Raw genomic sequence first — 17,819 nt, 5'->3', positions numbered from 1 at the left:
AAATATTAACGAAAACCAAAGCGGACGTATTTTATTTTATAATTAAGTATATCAACTATTTTATTAATCAGAACTCGAATCCATGGAAATCGGAAGAAATCAAATCTTAAAATATTTGTAGGTAATCAAAATGTTGCATGTTGGCTGTCTCCATTAACGTTATCCAACGGCTGGAATGACAGTCATGAACTATCCAGTCGAAATTATGTATGTATATATCGTAGCAAATAAAATACATTTGCATTAATGCTTTTTAAATATATAATGATTTATTTTTATTCCAGTTGAAGAACAACTAATAGACAGTTGTTATTAATCTGAGTCGTCTTAAAATATACCGCTGTCTCGAGACGAAACACTCTCGAGACCCTGTACTAGCTTCTGTCTGTGACTTCGTCTATGAAATTTTGTTTAGAGTAATAAATAATGTTCACAAAAAAAATGTGTTACGTGATTTTATACAAACACTATCTATGCTTACACCGAATCGTATCGTACACTTTACGGAGCGTTAACACTTAACAGTTGGCCAATCTTAGATCTTCGTACAGGAAACTATTCGTATGTTGTAAAACGATGCAAAACTTGTACTAAGAGTAAATTTATTGCGCGTTCAGTCAGAAGCTAGTCTGGGTTTTGGAACAAATAAAATCTAATGTTCTTCTGATATATGAACTATATTATTGTAGAGTTTTATTCAAATCCATTCAACATTTTTTGGGGGAGAGGGTAGTTTCCATAACAAATGCCTGAATTTATCAATAAAGAGTAATTGTTTAGATTACTATTCGTATATATACACACACGTATCCATCTATATATATCTATATATATCTATATAAAGAGATATGTACGTATAATGGGTGATAAAACCTTTAACTTTGCTTCACACACATTGAGGAATGTTCACGGATCGATGTATTATATGTGTGTGTGATTCGCGGTAGTGTGTGGGATGTTCCTAAGTTCGCGCATACTCTTAAAAGGGGTTGCAAAGTTTTCTCTTCAAATGATAAACATGCATATCAACCTCCGCATATTGTACTTGAAACCATTACGCCTGAACCCGATAACCAAAAACTTGTTACCGTCAGTATGTTCGTTTACATTGCGACTAGTTCTTAGCGTTCGTCTTCTGAACTCTGATTACTCATCCGAATAACTGAGACAAATGACAAAACTTTCACGAAGCATTAACATGTAGGTTTAAATTAAGGAAATTTCGTTTGCATTAATATGAAAATAAAAGATTTGTTACATTCTTGAAAATAAGATGTTTAAAAAAATATATGAAACTCCAATTCGCTCATATTCACGGACATTAAATACCATTATTATGTCAATTTATTACAAAAAATAAAATAAAACAGGTTTCCATACTTAATATGAAAGAAAAACTAACAAAATAAAATTGTTAGTAGTCAGGACGTCCAACGAATGAAGATAAATTTTGTAAACAATATTGTATTATATATATGTCTTATATAAAATAATATTAAATTATTTCATTTTTTCAAATATATTCTTATAAAAGAATACGTGTTGTCTGTATAGTCAGATAAGTTTACAAAACATAAGCTACGTTTAAATTATTTATATATATATATATATATATTTTTTTTCTTAAATTTCAAAATACTGAATTTGCTATATCCTTGCATCCCCGACCTTTACAATATCTTGACCATATAATTGTGAATTGTCCCACCAGCAGCGGATAAGGATGACCCAGTTGTCTTGACCCAGTTCAACGAAACAGCGTTTAACAGCACTCGTATAGTTTTCATATAAATTTGAATTTATGCATCATTTGACTTTGATCGATGGGCGTAGTTACAAAGTTCGCGTGAGACTCAGGTGATCGCAATATTTTCATTTTTAAAATACCGTTTTGTTAGATTTAATATCAATCAATCATGTTTTAAACGGAGCTACGTACATCGAAATATTATATAGATATAGTCTCTTGCTCTTTTAAACATGACCGATTTTGATGAAACCTTACAGCGATATAGCTCAAAGTGTAGACAACTGTTGAAGTTATAGTCTGTAATTTTACACGGAATTCCATATAGCTCCCGCGGAATCACGGCGTAATGGTTGTATCGTGTTGGAAGAGACTATTATTGACTCCGCCGGCTAGTTATTATATCTATTGCTTTACAAACTTCATCTCTGACCTATTTCCAAAGATGCAGCGAACGAAGTCGCAAGCAATAAATAATATTTTTAATTGTGTTCTCAATTATGTAATCTTCTGGCTGAACCTGTTGGGACATTAACTCATACAAAGAACAAAGTAACACTGCTCTCTTCTCTTGTCGTTTAGAATTAATTTTTAGACAACAGCAATCGCCACCTGAACGTGGCTCCTCTATGACAAAGGCCCTCATTACTTATGGCCAGTGCTTAGAATTTTACGTAGTATTTATTCAATAAAGCTGTCGCCCACTTAGTATTCCAAGCTTAGACCTAAACACATGTGCACCCGAGTTTTATCCTATTTTGACACGTATGCACCTCCTCTCTTTAATGGCTGGCAGATTGCCTAATCCTGGAGCTTTGCCAACTAGCACCTGTCCCGAAGACGAAGCTGTGCAGGCCCTGCTAAGTGTACATTTTCAATTACCTCCATAATCTATACAGACACCTCGACACGTTGAAGACCATGAAGAACTGAGTGAGATTTAGCGGGCGAAGTCGCGGGCGATAGTTAGTATTAAATATAAATAAACATCCTTCTTGAAATTTATCTTTCTTCAAACTGAACTTGGGATGCAGATCGTCGTCAGTATTACAGCTTACGTAGTCAAAGTTAATACGAAGGATTACTTACAATTGATTACCGAGGCTTACTTGTGAAGAAAAATAATATATTTAATGACCTGACTCGAGCCTTAATGTTTCAAACTAAATACATACAAGTAAATCTAATATAATATATATTATGTAATGACGTCGTAAGTATAAATAAAAAAATTTATACAGAAAAATATATACAAACAGTAGTAAAAATATATAAAGGTATTTATTTTTAATTTATGTAAAAGTCGACTCCGTGAAAAGCTTTAGTGCCAGCCTTGTCTGAAGGGCCCTGAAATTGCAATCTCGTCCAATAAAACATAATGACGTCACACGTCAATTGAAACGTCGATTTGACGTGTCGGAAGTGTGTCCGTCCGTTTGATGAAATTGACTTTTCCATTCCCGTTACTAATAGTGTTGTTTTTTTTTACAGTTTGTTAGAACATATATTTTAATTGCAATGACATTTTAATTGTGATGAGATCAGTGGCGACTGATAATTCCGAATCACGTTGTACAAACCACGTGCAATAAGAGCTGTGATACAAATGTATGTAATTTTGATTGACATGGGATTTTATGTAAGAAATTTGTTAAGATTTTTAATAAAATACAGATCACCTTTCTATCGATACTCTATAATAATTGATTATTTCACGTCCGATAGTACAATAGAATATAAACGTCAGTATGTTTAACATTCAGTGACGTCACACACATTGAGGAATGTTCACGGATCGATGTATATGTGTGCGTGAGTTGTGGTAGTGTGTGTGATGTTTATTGTATATGATACAATATATTTCTAATACATTATATATAAATAATAGCTTTGTATACTTCCCCTCCATATAAACAAACGTCCGTTAGCGAAATTCACTTTTAAAAAGGCGTAAAGGGGTGCAAAGTTTTCGCTACATTTATAAATATTATCGTAAAATGACTTAAACTCATGGTATTCAAATGGGAAGGGGGGTTGGTGTGGTTCCTGAATTCTCGTCTTCTTCCTAACACGATCATGATAAAAATTTATATCCATATGTTTGTAAATTTTGGATAATGAAATCAACATAGATAAAAAAATACCGTCATTTTAAACAAATGTCATCAGAAGATCATAGAAGTAAATATTAATACATATATATATATATATATATAAATAAATATATATGTATATGTATATATATATATATACATATACATATATATTTAGCGTGTATTTTCATCGGAATGCCACGTTGTAGAGGGTCCCGGGATAACTTGACGTGTTGATTAAAAAAATATGAATATATAAGTATGTTGCTATAATATATTAGTAAGTTATATAATGTTGCCACTTACTGAAGCAAGTCCGAGACTTGTGCGTTAGAAACTCGCAAAATATAGACAAAAAATTTAAGCAAGTACAATTTTATGTGAAGTCCCGGATTCTGATGCATTAAGCGTAAAACTTAAGTTGGCAACATTATTTCAATGTTGCCAACTTAGTGTTTTATTTAATCCTCCGAATGTCATCATCAGAGAAGGACATCACAAAAATATCCTCTCATCAAGGAAACCAAATAGAAAAAAATCATCATTGTAAAACATAATTCTTTGTCAAAATAAAAATATTAGTTTTATAAAACATATCTTAATAAAAGTTTTTTGGTGTCAACATTAGTAATTACGTGATATTTCACATGTCATTTGTTATATAGGAATTTTTAAGTTGCTTCCCGATTTAATTAAAAGACCTAAATAATGGGCATTTTTTTAAAGTAATCCCACAATAACTGCCGTTGGTCCAATAAAATATTGTACATTGATATTATTATCACGAATAAGATATATGTATTATAATATATAATGTTTACATAATACACGCAATGGGACCGATAAACAACGATAATTATCGCGTGTTCAATGCCTATATATCTGTCACGACACTAGTTTTGGCGCGACGCCATTAAACGTATCCGTCTGATAGCTGACGAAATTATTTTATTTAACTTAAAAGTTATGATATTCCAGTTACTCGTGTTATTTAAACTCTATATTAACTTTGAATTATTTATAATATTATTTTACACAGCTTTCATATTGAATACTCAATAACTCTTTTTAATATAACATATGCGACCTCTTTATGACAATTATTTGACAGCGTTCAGCCGTTATAGAACGAAAGTTTAAATTGTATTTTTTTTTTTAAAAAGCACATCGAAGAAGTTGTAACTACTTTGACTATCTGAATAAACCCTTAGAGTCTGATATTCTCAAGGTTATAGATCGAGGGAGCATCAAAATACCCTAGCTGGTTCCAGCAGTACAGAAATATTTTGGACTCAACTAAACACCAATAGATTCTATATATATATAAAGCTAGAAAATCGGATTTAGTATAGCCCTCGTAATTTTTAAAAACTATGACGTCAGCATAACTGACGTCAGAATCTCAGGCACCCAATCTCGTATGCGTTTTGACGACTTCACTTCCAAGAAATCCGATCGCTGCAACCGCTCGATCGAGAATGTTATTAGTCTGTACCCTCGTCTCTATTTATACCACCCGACACTCATTGTTGTGACTACACTTGTACAGGTGACACTTGAAAATTTAAACTACCTTTGATTACTGATTCTTCAAATAATAGGTATTGCGCATATATATATATATATATAATTTGCAGTATTTACAAATTTATAAGGGCATTTAACTTGTTTTACGAAAGAAATATCATATAAAATTATAATCATAAAAACAATAAATTAAATTAATCAGTTAAGTTCTGACATTATAAAATTAAAAAACACACAATCCTAAGCATTAATTGAAATCGTTCTAAAAGGCAGAACATCAAGGTTCACTCGGTTATACAATCTAACATTCCGTGATTTGACTTCGTAAAACATAACTACATTGAAATGTTATTAAAAAAAAACATTCGCATTTAAAACATTCATAGAATTAACGTAAAAAATTGTGCTCTTAAAAAACCTATTTCAGCTTCACTTACTTAAACATTCCATTCAAATCGTGTTAAATAAAGTCTTGTAAGCCATTGGAGTTTTAAGTCGGCTCCCACTTTGGTGCAGATAAAACTTACTTTATGTGACTACGAATTGAATTACTTTTTATTTTTGTTCGCTGAACTTAAATACTTAAAGTTTGGACGTATAAACGGTAACTATATATTTTTAAATGAAAGACACACTTGAAGATATGTACTATAGAGATATCGAACTTAATTTTGTTTTTAGTATGAACTTATATATAATAAGTTTCTGAATACACTATATATATACGTAAAATTAATGAAATACAAAATATCACCCTCAAAATCGGAATAGTCAAAATACGTTTGTTATAGTTTAAAAGCTCTCATTCGGTTAAATTTGAACTCAAAGTCTGACACGTAATAAATGTATAGCAGTGAAATAAACTCAAACAAAAAAATAAGGTTAACCAAATCTAGATTAATTTTATTAATAACAAAGATCTTTATCTTATTTTACGTCAATATTTCGTGACTATGGATTGTTAAATTTAAATTTGTTCCAAGCGTTTTTTTTTTATTCTGTGGCTTTACGCACTCGAATCGTGGAATATTCTGCCAATGTCAAAGTTTTTATTTGTTGGACAGATTATAATCTTGAGTTCTGTGGAGGATACACGAAGTAGTTTGTGAAGTGGAATAAAGGCGTACATTTAATTGTTATAAGAATAATTTTAAAGAAAACTTTAGTTATGTTTTTGCCAGGACCTACAAACGTCGGCCTTTTATACAAACGTCAATGTCAAAACGCAGCGATTAAATTTTTTGGTGTAATTTATTATACTACAAGGTACCAGGCCCTGCTTCGCACGGACTCTTTACAAAAAATATAAAATAGCCTATTTAATTTTGAGAATTATTAAACTTATATTATGATAACTTTAAAATGGTGCGCCCGATTTAAATGATTTAAAAAGTAATTTACAGATACTGATGTAGGCTTGAAAACGAAGTAATTTATTTTGATAGGACTCAATACCGTATCTATGTAAATAGCTGCTTTCCAATAAACCCTTTTGTAATGGCAATTTTAAATTGTTGTTAATTGGATATACTATGTTATCTTTAAGGTATAGATATATGCCACCGCGGACTTTTCTGTAGACCTATATAAGATACACAATACCACCATATATTATTTTGTTATATCTCAGAGACTTTACGCAGCGTTTTCGTTAAAAGCCCTCAGACGGCTCATGTCTTCCCGACATCTTCCACAAATATCGTTAATGTACACACAAGTTAATACATAACCTTAACAAATTATAAACTAATACCGTCCTCGAGAATCACGCTATCGAGCGGTGATAACTGTTTGATAAGCGATGCTGTAGTTTTTCCGTTTATCGCGAACAGACGGACGGACAGACGCGGCGAGGGACTTTGTTTTATAATATGTTTTGATGATATAAATACTAAGATTATATTTTTGGTAATATTATGCATGTTATCTTGGATTGTATACTCTACACCAGTCCTATGTACAGTTGGCAACCATCTCAATAGGGCAGATATCAATTCATATATATATAAATAATTTTGTATCTGTCATTTTACCCGATAATTAATAAATAAATTTAAATTAATTCAAATGAAACAATGGCTAAATTGTTATTATTATAAATTTTCATAAATAAAACGAATAATATTAAATAATTTATTGCCTTAAAATCACCTAAATTACTAGCACACGACAGTTAGTAGGTTTTTGGAATGGAAAGATTAAATCGATTAAAAGCTAATATATCTGCGAAGAACCGCATCAGGTAGCTTAACACAAGTCTGCATCGTGACTACATACGAAGCGTTTCCCGTTTTTCAAACAATGCTGCAATGACTGATTTGTGAGTGAAAAACGTTAACGCTCCGTACGTAAGTGGCAACACAACTAAGAGTAAACATACTGAATGTGAATTATATAGGGTGGTAACGAGATGTTCAAGAAAACTACGAAACTTACTTATATGTATATAATAATAGGAATTACATATTAAAACTTATATTTTATCCTGTTCCAGAATGCTGCCTTACCGTGCCAGTCAATTGAAATCATGGGCAAATAGTTTTGTGATATAAACTATGGCTACGCCACCGGAATCTCCCGTGGAGGAGCACGCATACGAGCTTGAACCGAACCGTGCACCCAAACCAATACCAGTGGCTCTCGAGGAGTTGTGCAGACAAACCAAGTTCTCCAAACAGGAGATCAGGGTTATGTACAGGGGGTTCAAGACGGTGAGCTATTTAATGTTCACTGACATATTTCTTAGCTGAATCATCTCTTTATTGTGTATGGTCATTGAAAATGAATTCAAACTCAGTAACAAAAAATCTGACAACGACATTTAAAACCAGTCTTTTATAGAAATAGTGAAAGATTAAATCTTATATGATACAATGACCTGATAAATGAAAAAAAGGTTAGTAAAAAATGAACTTAGATATTTAAATTAAATATTTTTTTTTATTTGTCCTTCTTATTCGGACTACAGAAGACGACACGAGTTAATAGTATTGTTTAGTCCATGGATTGTTCCAATGACAACTTGATGTCCTTCAACTATTTCTCAAATCTTCGTTCTTTCAAACCCTAAACTATGGATATACGCCAGGATGATGTCGAATTTCTTATCCAGCGGTTCCCCTTCAGTACCAGCCCATATAAATGGGCTTTGTTTCTGGGAATTGTCATTTCTGGTTGAAACCAATTCTGTTTAAAGCTCGTGACAACTTTTCAACGTTTCCCACCGCTATTTGTTCTGCCAATCTCAACTTTAATACCTAGTTAATTAGAAAATGTTAGACCACATCTCTTCAATGTAAACGGGTTCAGTATATTTCTTTGTATTCATTCAAAAGAAAATTTTTGTATTGATCGATCGGTCTTTAACCTGTTTAGTATAATAGAATATTGTTCAAGATATATCTAATCAATAAATTACGTCAATAATAGTCTCTCTCTCTCTCTCTCTCTCTCTCTCTTCTTAGTCCTATGTTCCCTAGATGGGACTAAGGGCGTCCAAGTAAGCCGCCATCCCGTTCGGGATGCTATTTTTCGTCATAGTTTGTTGTCTAGAAATGAAAACTAGGTCACTAACAATTTAAATCCGTGTTACCAATACTATCTGTACCCGTAATAAAGTCGCTGAGTCTCAACGGAGACAAGCTAGAAATATCTGAATGTGTAAGTTTATTAAACATTTTTTTATGCTAAGGATCATTCGGACTATGAACGTGGTGTATTCTGCCAATGTCAACTTTTTTATTTGTCGGACCAATTATATTCTTGAGTACTGTGTGGGGGAAACACGAAGGAGTTTGTAGGACGGAATGAAGGAGTTTATTTAATCATTTTTTTTATATGATAAGTGTCAAAATTTTACAACTGAATATAACTTGGGCATAATACGAAATATATATATATATATATATACATATATATATATATATATATATATATATATATATATATATATATAAACTTAACGAATATTATTTTGGATATATAAAGAAAAACAGATAAGATAGAACATTATCATTCTATAATTTGCTTGACAACGTATACATTAAGGTAGGTACACACTATGTAATAACGTTTAGATACGATCGCCATGATTCTCTTATAGTCAAATAAATCTAAAAACTATTCCTGAAAACCATTGCTTTAGATTTATGGATCGTAAACAAGCGTTTATTTGACCGAGAACCGAACCCACTTCCCGGAGCGATGCCAAATGTACCAAATTTGTTACTTAGAACGCGGCTTTGAAATTTTTTTAACGTCTATTAATTTCGCAAAAAACTCAACGAATTCATTCGTATCACAGAATAGAAATTTCTAGAATTCCACGTTACCATTGACATAAATAGTTCTCATCAGTTAAAAAGTTTGCTAATGTGGGTTTCATGACAAAATTGTCCGGAATTATCGTCGTTGGATCATAGCTGGAACAAATGAATCGACGTTTATCAATAGAGATATTAGTATCGTATGAAAATATGTCTATCCGTATTAATAACAATGTTCAAACAAAAAAATTATTTATCGATTAACATCGGACATTCGTAACAGGAAGCAAAAATCGATTTTTAGAAACTAGGCCGCGTCACGAATAGACTTACATAATAGTTACTCTGATTTAGTTGTTCCTAGCGAAACTATTTTCGGAGGTGTCATTGAACCTCGATTTTCAGAACGAATAGTCACTTGATGCTGATTTTATTTTAATTCATATATTATACGAGCTATATATTGCAGTAGAAGAGGATCATTAAATTTTTATCAAACATAGTTATTGGCAGTCGTACGTACTTTCTAAGAATATTCAGACACCACTGACAGACGGTGAAGGAAAACATCGCGAGGAAACCTGGACTTGTAATTTCAAATTATAAGATTGAAATCGCCGATCCGCCTTGAGCAAGCGTGGTGATTAATGCTCTAACCTTCTCCATGTGAGAAGAGGCCTTTGCTGAGCAGTGGGCACTAATAGGCTGACGATGATGATAGCTATTCAATATGTCTGTATGCTCAGCACAAGTTTGCATCGTCTCATACACTGCACTTACTAATATTGATTATGGTATGAGAAACTAGAAACGTTAAGTATGCAGTGTGACACGAACTTGTGGTAAGAGTACCTTCTGCGAACGGTATCCACCCATTTTATTGAATTTTACCCATAGTTATGTACGAGCCACTTTTAAGCCAGTGTATATATATATTTTTAATCACGTCTTAGGACGTAAGGGGACAAATATTTTTGACAGGAAGTTTAGAATTTTAAATGTCCAAAATACTCATCATGCAGCTCATGCCTTCGCTTCGCTCCGCCCGAAGTGGATTTATAGCAGTCCAAGGCCTTTTTATATATAAAAACTTAAACGATATCGTCACGTATTGTCGCAAAGAAATATGTACGTCTAATACTTTTGAGGTTTCCTTAAACAAATTAGCTTTCGCCTTGAAATATTGTTAGATACTGTGTAAATGTGTATTGATTTGTTCTGTGATATAGAAACAAATGGCTGGTGTATTAACGAATTAGCTAAATGAGTCACGCGAGACAGAGCAGGCTGCAGCACGCTATCTGTCGTGTCGCATCATTTTGTAATGGCCGAAGCTCGTCATATTATCTTCGCGACATCATTGATTCTCATTAACCGATTACGAATAAGAGGTTTCGGTTTTTTTGGTAGTTTTGATAACTCACATGCAAAATAATTAAATTTTCTTCTCGTCTTTTGTATGTTGGTCTAACATATTTAATCAGGTCAGGCCTAATAGCTATGAGAATTTTCCTCTATGCCAAACAGTTTTGATGTTAAATACTAAGTGTCCTATATATTTATTCCTTTTTAAGTTTAATTTAATTTCCTCTAAATACTGTTCGTACTCTTAAGACAGAAATAAAAGAATTTGCAGTTCTTCTTGTAAAATAGGCTTACATCGACAAATAATCAACTTAGATAATAATTACGTAGTTTGCTTGACTGGGAAATGCGCTATTTTAAGGCTTTTAATTTGGAACTTATTTCACGTGAACTTGTTAAGAAAAATGCCATTACTGGTTTGAAAAAGAATTATGACATTGCTAATGATATTTTTACAGGCGTTCATAATTTTAATAGTTTAAAATCAATTGCTGTAATCTATATATATGAAATACACAATTTGCTAACAATATTAATTTAGGCGTTTTCCCTCTTCACATTATTTATCAATCGTTGCTATATAGCTCGGAAGTGAAGTTAATTATTCAAATATTTTGTTTTTTTGGTTATTGGTTGAACATTTAATTAGAATATCATAGGCTATCTCAAAATCCTTCAGTGTGAGAGCCATAATTTTATTAATTTTCAAAAAATAATCATCAATATTGAAATACTAGTCTTTCATGTGATTCATCGCTAGATGTCGCTACGAGTTCACATTATCGAACTTACCTGTTTTAACCCCCCATTCAGTGATACATATTTAATATCTAAATACAATATCTGTTTCATTTTCCACAGGAATGTCCGGAAGGGGTAGTCCACGAGGATTCGTTCAAAGACATTTACGCCAAATTCTTCCCACACGGAAGTGAGTTCACACTTATAAAACCTCGTTACACTAATCATTAGTTAGTTCATCTTCTTGAGAGTATTACAGTAAAAACTATTTGTATTAATCTATTGCTGATTGATTAAAAACGCCAATATTATATAATATTTAATACGTATCAAGCATTCTCGTTATAAATTTCTGCTTATCATCTTCTGATTAAACTTTTCCGTTTGAATAAATTTATTCAAGGAATTACATATTAATATAATTCATATATATGCAAGGGTATATAAAAATTTATGTTTAAATCGTTTCCTAATGTTAAGATTCATCTCCGATCACAGCATCTTTTAGATCAGTAAGCTAACAAGTTTTCATAGTTATATACATACATACATACATACGCAGCGCTAACAGTCATTCATTCATACGTTCATTCATTCATTCTTCATTCATTCCTAAGTATGAATTTAATCGAATGCGAGACTATAAACGCGTTGTCGGCAGTCTAACGCAGACCTGTGTTACGCATATTTACGTCATACCAAACAAAATTGTCTTGATTGACATTACAAATGTATTTTTAAACTTGACCTACGCATATTGTAATATGGATAGCTAATAATGTATTGGTTGACCTAACCGGGAATCGAACCGAATACTTTAAAACCATTTTTGCCAATGTTACGTATATGTATTGTTTTGTATTTCAGACTCAGCGTTGTACGCACATTATGTCTTCAAAGCTTTTGATGTCAACTGCAGTGGAGCGATCAGCTTTAGAGTGAGTATAAAATATGTATACTTACATATAGGTATAGGAAGATAGGCTTTGAATGTAGTAACTATCAAAACTTCCGTTCATACGAAAAACTACATGAATTTATATTACAAAGTAAACGAATAAAAAAAAAATACTACAATTACGTAGAATTTAAAGTGACCCAACATCTAGAATACAAAAAACTATAATATTATATACTAGTTACGCCCGCTAGTTAATAAAACAAATTTGTTTTTATAAAGTTTGCCTAAATTATTCACTACATCTATCTGCCGATGAGAAATTCCGTCGAAATCGGTGAACTAAATCGGCTAATCGGTAAATCGGTTATTATATATATATATATACTGGACGAAATTGGCTTTTGTCACAGATAACATAACGTATAAGGACGGAGAGTAAACAGAATCGTAAAATGTTTGCTCTTGATAACACAGACAACTTGGCACTGTTTTTATTGCAATAAAAATGTACAGTTCTGTTATAAAGTTGTTTAGTTTGTTTCACTTACTTACAAATAAATAAATAAATAAAGAACATAGATAAAATCATTTTTTTTAAATTACACTTTTACAACCCGGTATAGACAATGTGGAAGTGTTGTGGAAGTAATATTTATAATTTATCGGTCGCGTTTCCTACCTCGTACTTTTTTTTTTACGCTAAGGCTTCATTCGCTCTGGAATCGTTGAATATTCTGCCAATGTCAACATTTTTGTTTTTGGGCGTATTATATATAATCTTGAGTACCGTGTGGAGGAAACAGGAAAGAGTTTTTCGAATGGAATAAAGGCGTTTATTTAATTATTATAATTATATATTTTTTTAAAAAAGACTATTTTATCTCATCATATGTCATGTCATGTCATGTCATTGATCTCTTATGTCATGTCATGTCATCGGCTTCAACTTTGATATTTATTTGTACTTCATTTGGACTACAATTGTCGCTCAAATGCAGGAACAAGACGAGACTTGGCCAGTCTTGGTTTTGGTCTAGAACCAATACACTTGGTCTAGCAGCAAGAGTCTTGCAAGTCTTGCAATTACCTATTACCCTGTCGCTATTTATTAAACGTTCCTTTATGTAATAGAACAAAGCAACGAAGTAGATACATTTTGAGCTTGAATTAACATAGCTATGGTTAAGACCAACCAAATTAAAAAATTTCTAAACATATCATGAGAAATTCAAAAAATCAACTGTCACCGGCTGGGGATTGAACCCACGACCTAAGCGATCAGTGCCGATGCTGTAACTAGCCGACTTTATTTACTATAACTATATATTCTTTATACATAAATGAATATTAACAAAAATATATTGAGATGCAACACTCAATATATCAGTTTATTTATTTAAACATTTCTCTCGTATATTATTATATTCCTGCTTGTTCTTGCTTAAATCTTGCACAGTCAGTCTTGGTCTTGCTAAAATGTGTCGGTATTGATCTTGCATAGCAAGAACAAGACCGATTTTGGGCAACACTAACTACAATAAACCATAATTATTTGTTTATATCAAACTAAACGCAACTTAGTAAAGTTTAAGTTATTGTACGATAACGAAACGCTCGTAAGTAGACTATACCAATTGACTAACGGTTTTATTTTAAACTGACATTTATCAAGCATTCCTTTTTTAAATTTAAAATAGGCTTATGTTTTGCGAATTCGCCTTAAATCTTTTAATTTATTTAAAGCCTTATATTTCGAACCTTTGTATTTGAAGTTTTGCATGCGCGTTCAGTTCAGAATGACAGCTGTTTGAGGGTTGGATGACGTCATCCAAGATGGCGGACTGTTACGTGCCATTTTATTGCTTATATTGAAAGTGTATTATTGCATTATTTTGCTATGTAGTTAGGAATAATTTACTTAGAAAATTAAATGTTATCAGTGTGGTTACACAACAAACTGTCCTGGAACGTATCCAAGTTTCAAGCACAGATTAACTTAGATCAGTTAACGACTCAGTTCATTTCCAAGTGACTGTATGCAAATATGTTTACATATGAAATAGAAGTATATTTATATAATTAGGAATATCGTTACGAAGTTTCCATAGAATCGTTCAATGTATAATTTTAAAACAATTATGTTGCGCCTTAAGTGATTATAATGCAATATTAACTGACGTCGTAACATAGTTAAGTGTTGTATGTGTTTGTAGGACATTTTTAAGTAATAATTTAACTATTATATTTTGAGGAAATATTACAGTCGCAATTAGTGTGATCAAAGGACTTGTTCGATCGGCATATTTTATACCTTATTACTATCCTTACAACAAGTTCCTCGTCACACTACATCCAGCGTTTCAAGTTTTCGTTTCTAATACTAAACTGATAGTGTGTGCGAAGATGGTTTTAAGATGGTAGAGCCTGGATGTGGTCATGTTACTACTACACTGCTAGAACATGGGCTGGCTCGACCGGGGAAGTACCAGCTTATATTTTCGCACGTACTACGCGTTTTTTATTATTTTAACTACATACCCGACGTTTCGGTTACTCGCAGCAAACGTGATCACGGAGAAACGAGACGAGTTGATCCTTATACATTGCTCCACTTATATTAATTACTCGTAATCTTTTGTAAATCCGTTTGCCAGTTAGCATATACCTACTCCAAAATAATTTATACATTTACTTATGTAATTAAAAGAAACTGACTTAAATTCAGAACACTAGAGGTTCCAAGAAGTGCAAAGAAAATATACACTAAACATGCAATTCTAGGAACTATTGGTGACCCTGTCGACTCTGCTGAGAGGGTCGGTGTACGAGAGACTGAGGTGGGCATTCAGGTTGTACGACGTGGATGGAGACGGGGCCATCACCAGGCAAGAACTGGCCGAGGTGAGCTCTGGTAGAGATAAGAAATAAGCTTGGGAGGAGACTTTAACAGACTACACAGATACGATGGACTATTGCTATTGATATTATAAAACTAGTTAGTTCAATGTTATCTGATGATTGGTCTGATTGGAACATTTCTCAAGAGTTATATAGACCATATATCCATTAAGTATATATAGTCCATGGACTATCACCTTATCTAGACACTAAAAAACTTAATGCTTTAACCTAAGATAAAGTCCTACTATTACTGATAATAGTAATGATAATAAAATATCCTTAATCAGACCTCACAAATATTTTACATCTACGCGAATTACGTCGCCGGAAAACCTTAAAAGACAGCATGAAAATATATCCACAAACATCCACAGTGTAACTTCCCTTTAAATTTTATCAATATTTTTAACCATAATGGTGACGTCATAGCCGTTATGAGTACATGAGCTCATCTGTTCCCAGGTGGTGGTAGCTGTTCACGAGCTGCTGGGTCGCCGGGCGCCGCCGGGCTCACCCGCAGCCAGGATCGATGACGCGAAGGCTAACGAACAGGTTGGATACAATTTCCACACTTTGGACTTAAAAAACCATGAATTTACAAGTCCACTAGGGACAGGGTCTGATATCTTTATATTCATCATGGGGTCTTTTCTGAATGAGATAAGTGAAAGAACAAAGTGTTCCAAGTGGACCTCCAGGTGTCCACGAGGACTTAGCCTCGTCCACTTTGGCCACCAAAAATTGTAAGTTTACTAACAACCTCCTTCGTGTTTCCTCCACACAGCACTCGAGATTATAATTCGTCCGACAAATAAAAAGGTTGACATTGGCAGAATACACCACGATCCCAGTGCGGATTAAGCCGTAGCATAAAAAAATATATTTTCTGACAGCAAAGAACTTTAAATTCTTTTTTACAAGTCCTATTGCATTCACCGCCAACGATTTTTTAATGCATCCAAAATTAAAAAAAAAAAAAATAACGATAAAATCGCATTGTATTCAGAAAAACATAGTCTCTTGTTGCTATCTTAGTTTATATAAAATATCTAAATGCAAATAAAAAGAAAACGGCTCTTCGAATCCAAACCTCAAAAACAGTTTGACATTTTTGTGTCCCACTTTGGGCGCCACAATTTGATAACACGCCGTATAAATACTTATCATTACAATGAAAATATACAACCTTCTTGACATTGCATTTCATATATGAGGATATTTTAGACAAAACTTCTAGGCCATAGTAGGAAAGTAGGCAGTAGGCAGATACAAGGGTACTGTGAAAGACAATCTATACGAACCAAATTCTGAAGTCACGTGATTAGTCTTGTTTTTTTTTTACCTGAAGGCATTAATATTCAGTATGTTCTGAAAGGTTAAAAACAACCTCTTTGCTGCTTGGAAATTCTATAATTCATTATATTTTTCACCTCCAAATCTCATCGCAGGTGGACCGGGTGTTCAGGAAGCTGGACCTGAACCAGGACGGCGTCATCACCATCGAGGAGTTCCTGGAGTCGTGCCTCAAGGATGACGTCATCACGCGCTCGCTGCAGATGTTCGACACGGTGCTATGACGGCAGAGTGATGCGGCGCACCAGCGCAACGACAGGTGGGCGAGCAGTTGTTAATGAACGACTACTAATGGTGGGCAAACAGTTGTTAATGAACAAAGTACTGGTGGTGGGCAAACAGTTGTTAATGAACAAAGTACTGGTGGTGGGCAAACAGTTGTTAATGAACAAAATACTGGTGGTGGGCAAACAGTTGTTAATAAACAAAATATTAGTGGTGGGCAAATAGTTGTTAATGAACAAAATACTGGTGGTGGGCAAACAGTTGTTAATGAACAAAACACTGGTGGTGAGTAAACAGTTGTTAAAGAGCAAAATATTGATGGTGGGCAAACAGCTGACAATTAATAAAAACTAGTTGTGGGCAAATACGTGCTAGTGGCAAAAATCCTGCACAATACCAACATAACGACCTAAGAATGGAACAAAGTAATTTAATGATTTCGAACTGACGATATTTTTATTTTAATAAAGCATTTAGTGAAAGGCAGCTAAGAATGATACGAATATTTACCGGTTATATATAGTATGAGTTATCGGATTGTGGTTCAACTTAAAATTTGCAAAACACTTTCTTGCTATTATTATAGCATAAACTACTCATTGAATATTTCGTACGCTATATTTCATTCAGATCTCAGCGGATTTCAATCACGTTTCATTCAAATCTCAGCGGATTTCAAACTATAAAGACTATAATACATA

The 17,819-nt window shown here is 33.0% G+C and overlaps 1 protein-coding gene across 1 annotated transcript in view; it reads left to right on the top strand.

The window, feature by feature from the left end:
• LOC116776783 (Kv channel-interacting protein 1) overlaps positions 1 to 17,819 on the top strand; it is a 38,383-nt gene that overhangs the window by 17,650 nt on the left and 2,914 nt on the right. Inside the window, exons 2-7 of the mRNA XM_061529212.1 lie at positions 7,862 to 8,078; positions 11,859 to 11,928; positions 12,606 to 12,676; positions 15,421 to 15,540; positions 16,003 to 16,092; positions 16,989 to 17,152. Coding sequence (XP_061385196.1) covers positions 7,923 to 8,078; positions 11,859 to 11,928; positions 12,606 to 12,676; positions 15,421 to 15,540; positions 16,003 to 16,092; positions 16,989 to 17,117 — 636 coding nt within the window. The 5' untranslated portion in view covers positions 7,862 to 7,922 and the 3' untranslated portion in view covers positions 17,118 to 17,152. The remainder of the gene's footprint in view (positions 1 to 7,861; positions 8,079 to 11,858; positions 11,929 to 12,605; positions 12,677 to 15,420; positions 15,541 to 16,002; positions 16,093 to 16,988; positions 17,153 to 17,819) is intronic.

Source organism: Danaus plexippus (genome assembly GCF_018135715.1).
Source record: "Danaus plexippus chromosome 29 unlocalized genomic scaffold, MEX_DaPlex mxdp_37, whole genome shotgun sequence".
Taxonomy (NCBI): Eukaryota; Metazoa; Arthropoda; class Insecta; order Lepidoptera; family Nymphalidae; genus Danaus; species Danaus plexippus.
This window is presented reverse-complemented; position numbering and strand designations above follow the sequence as displayed.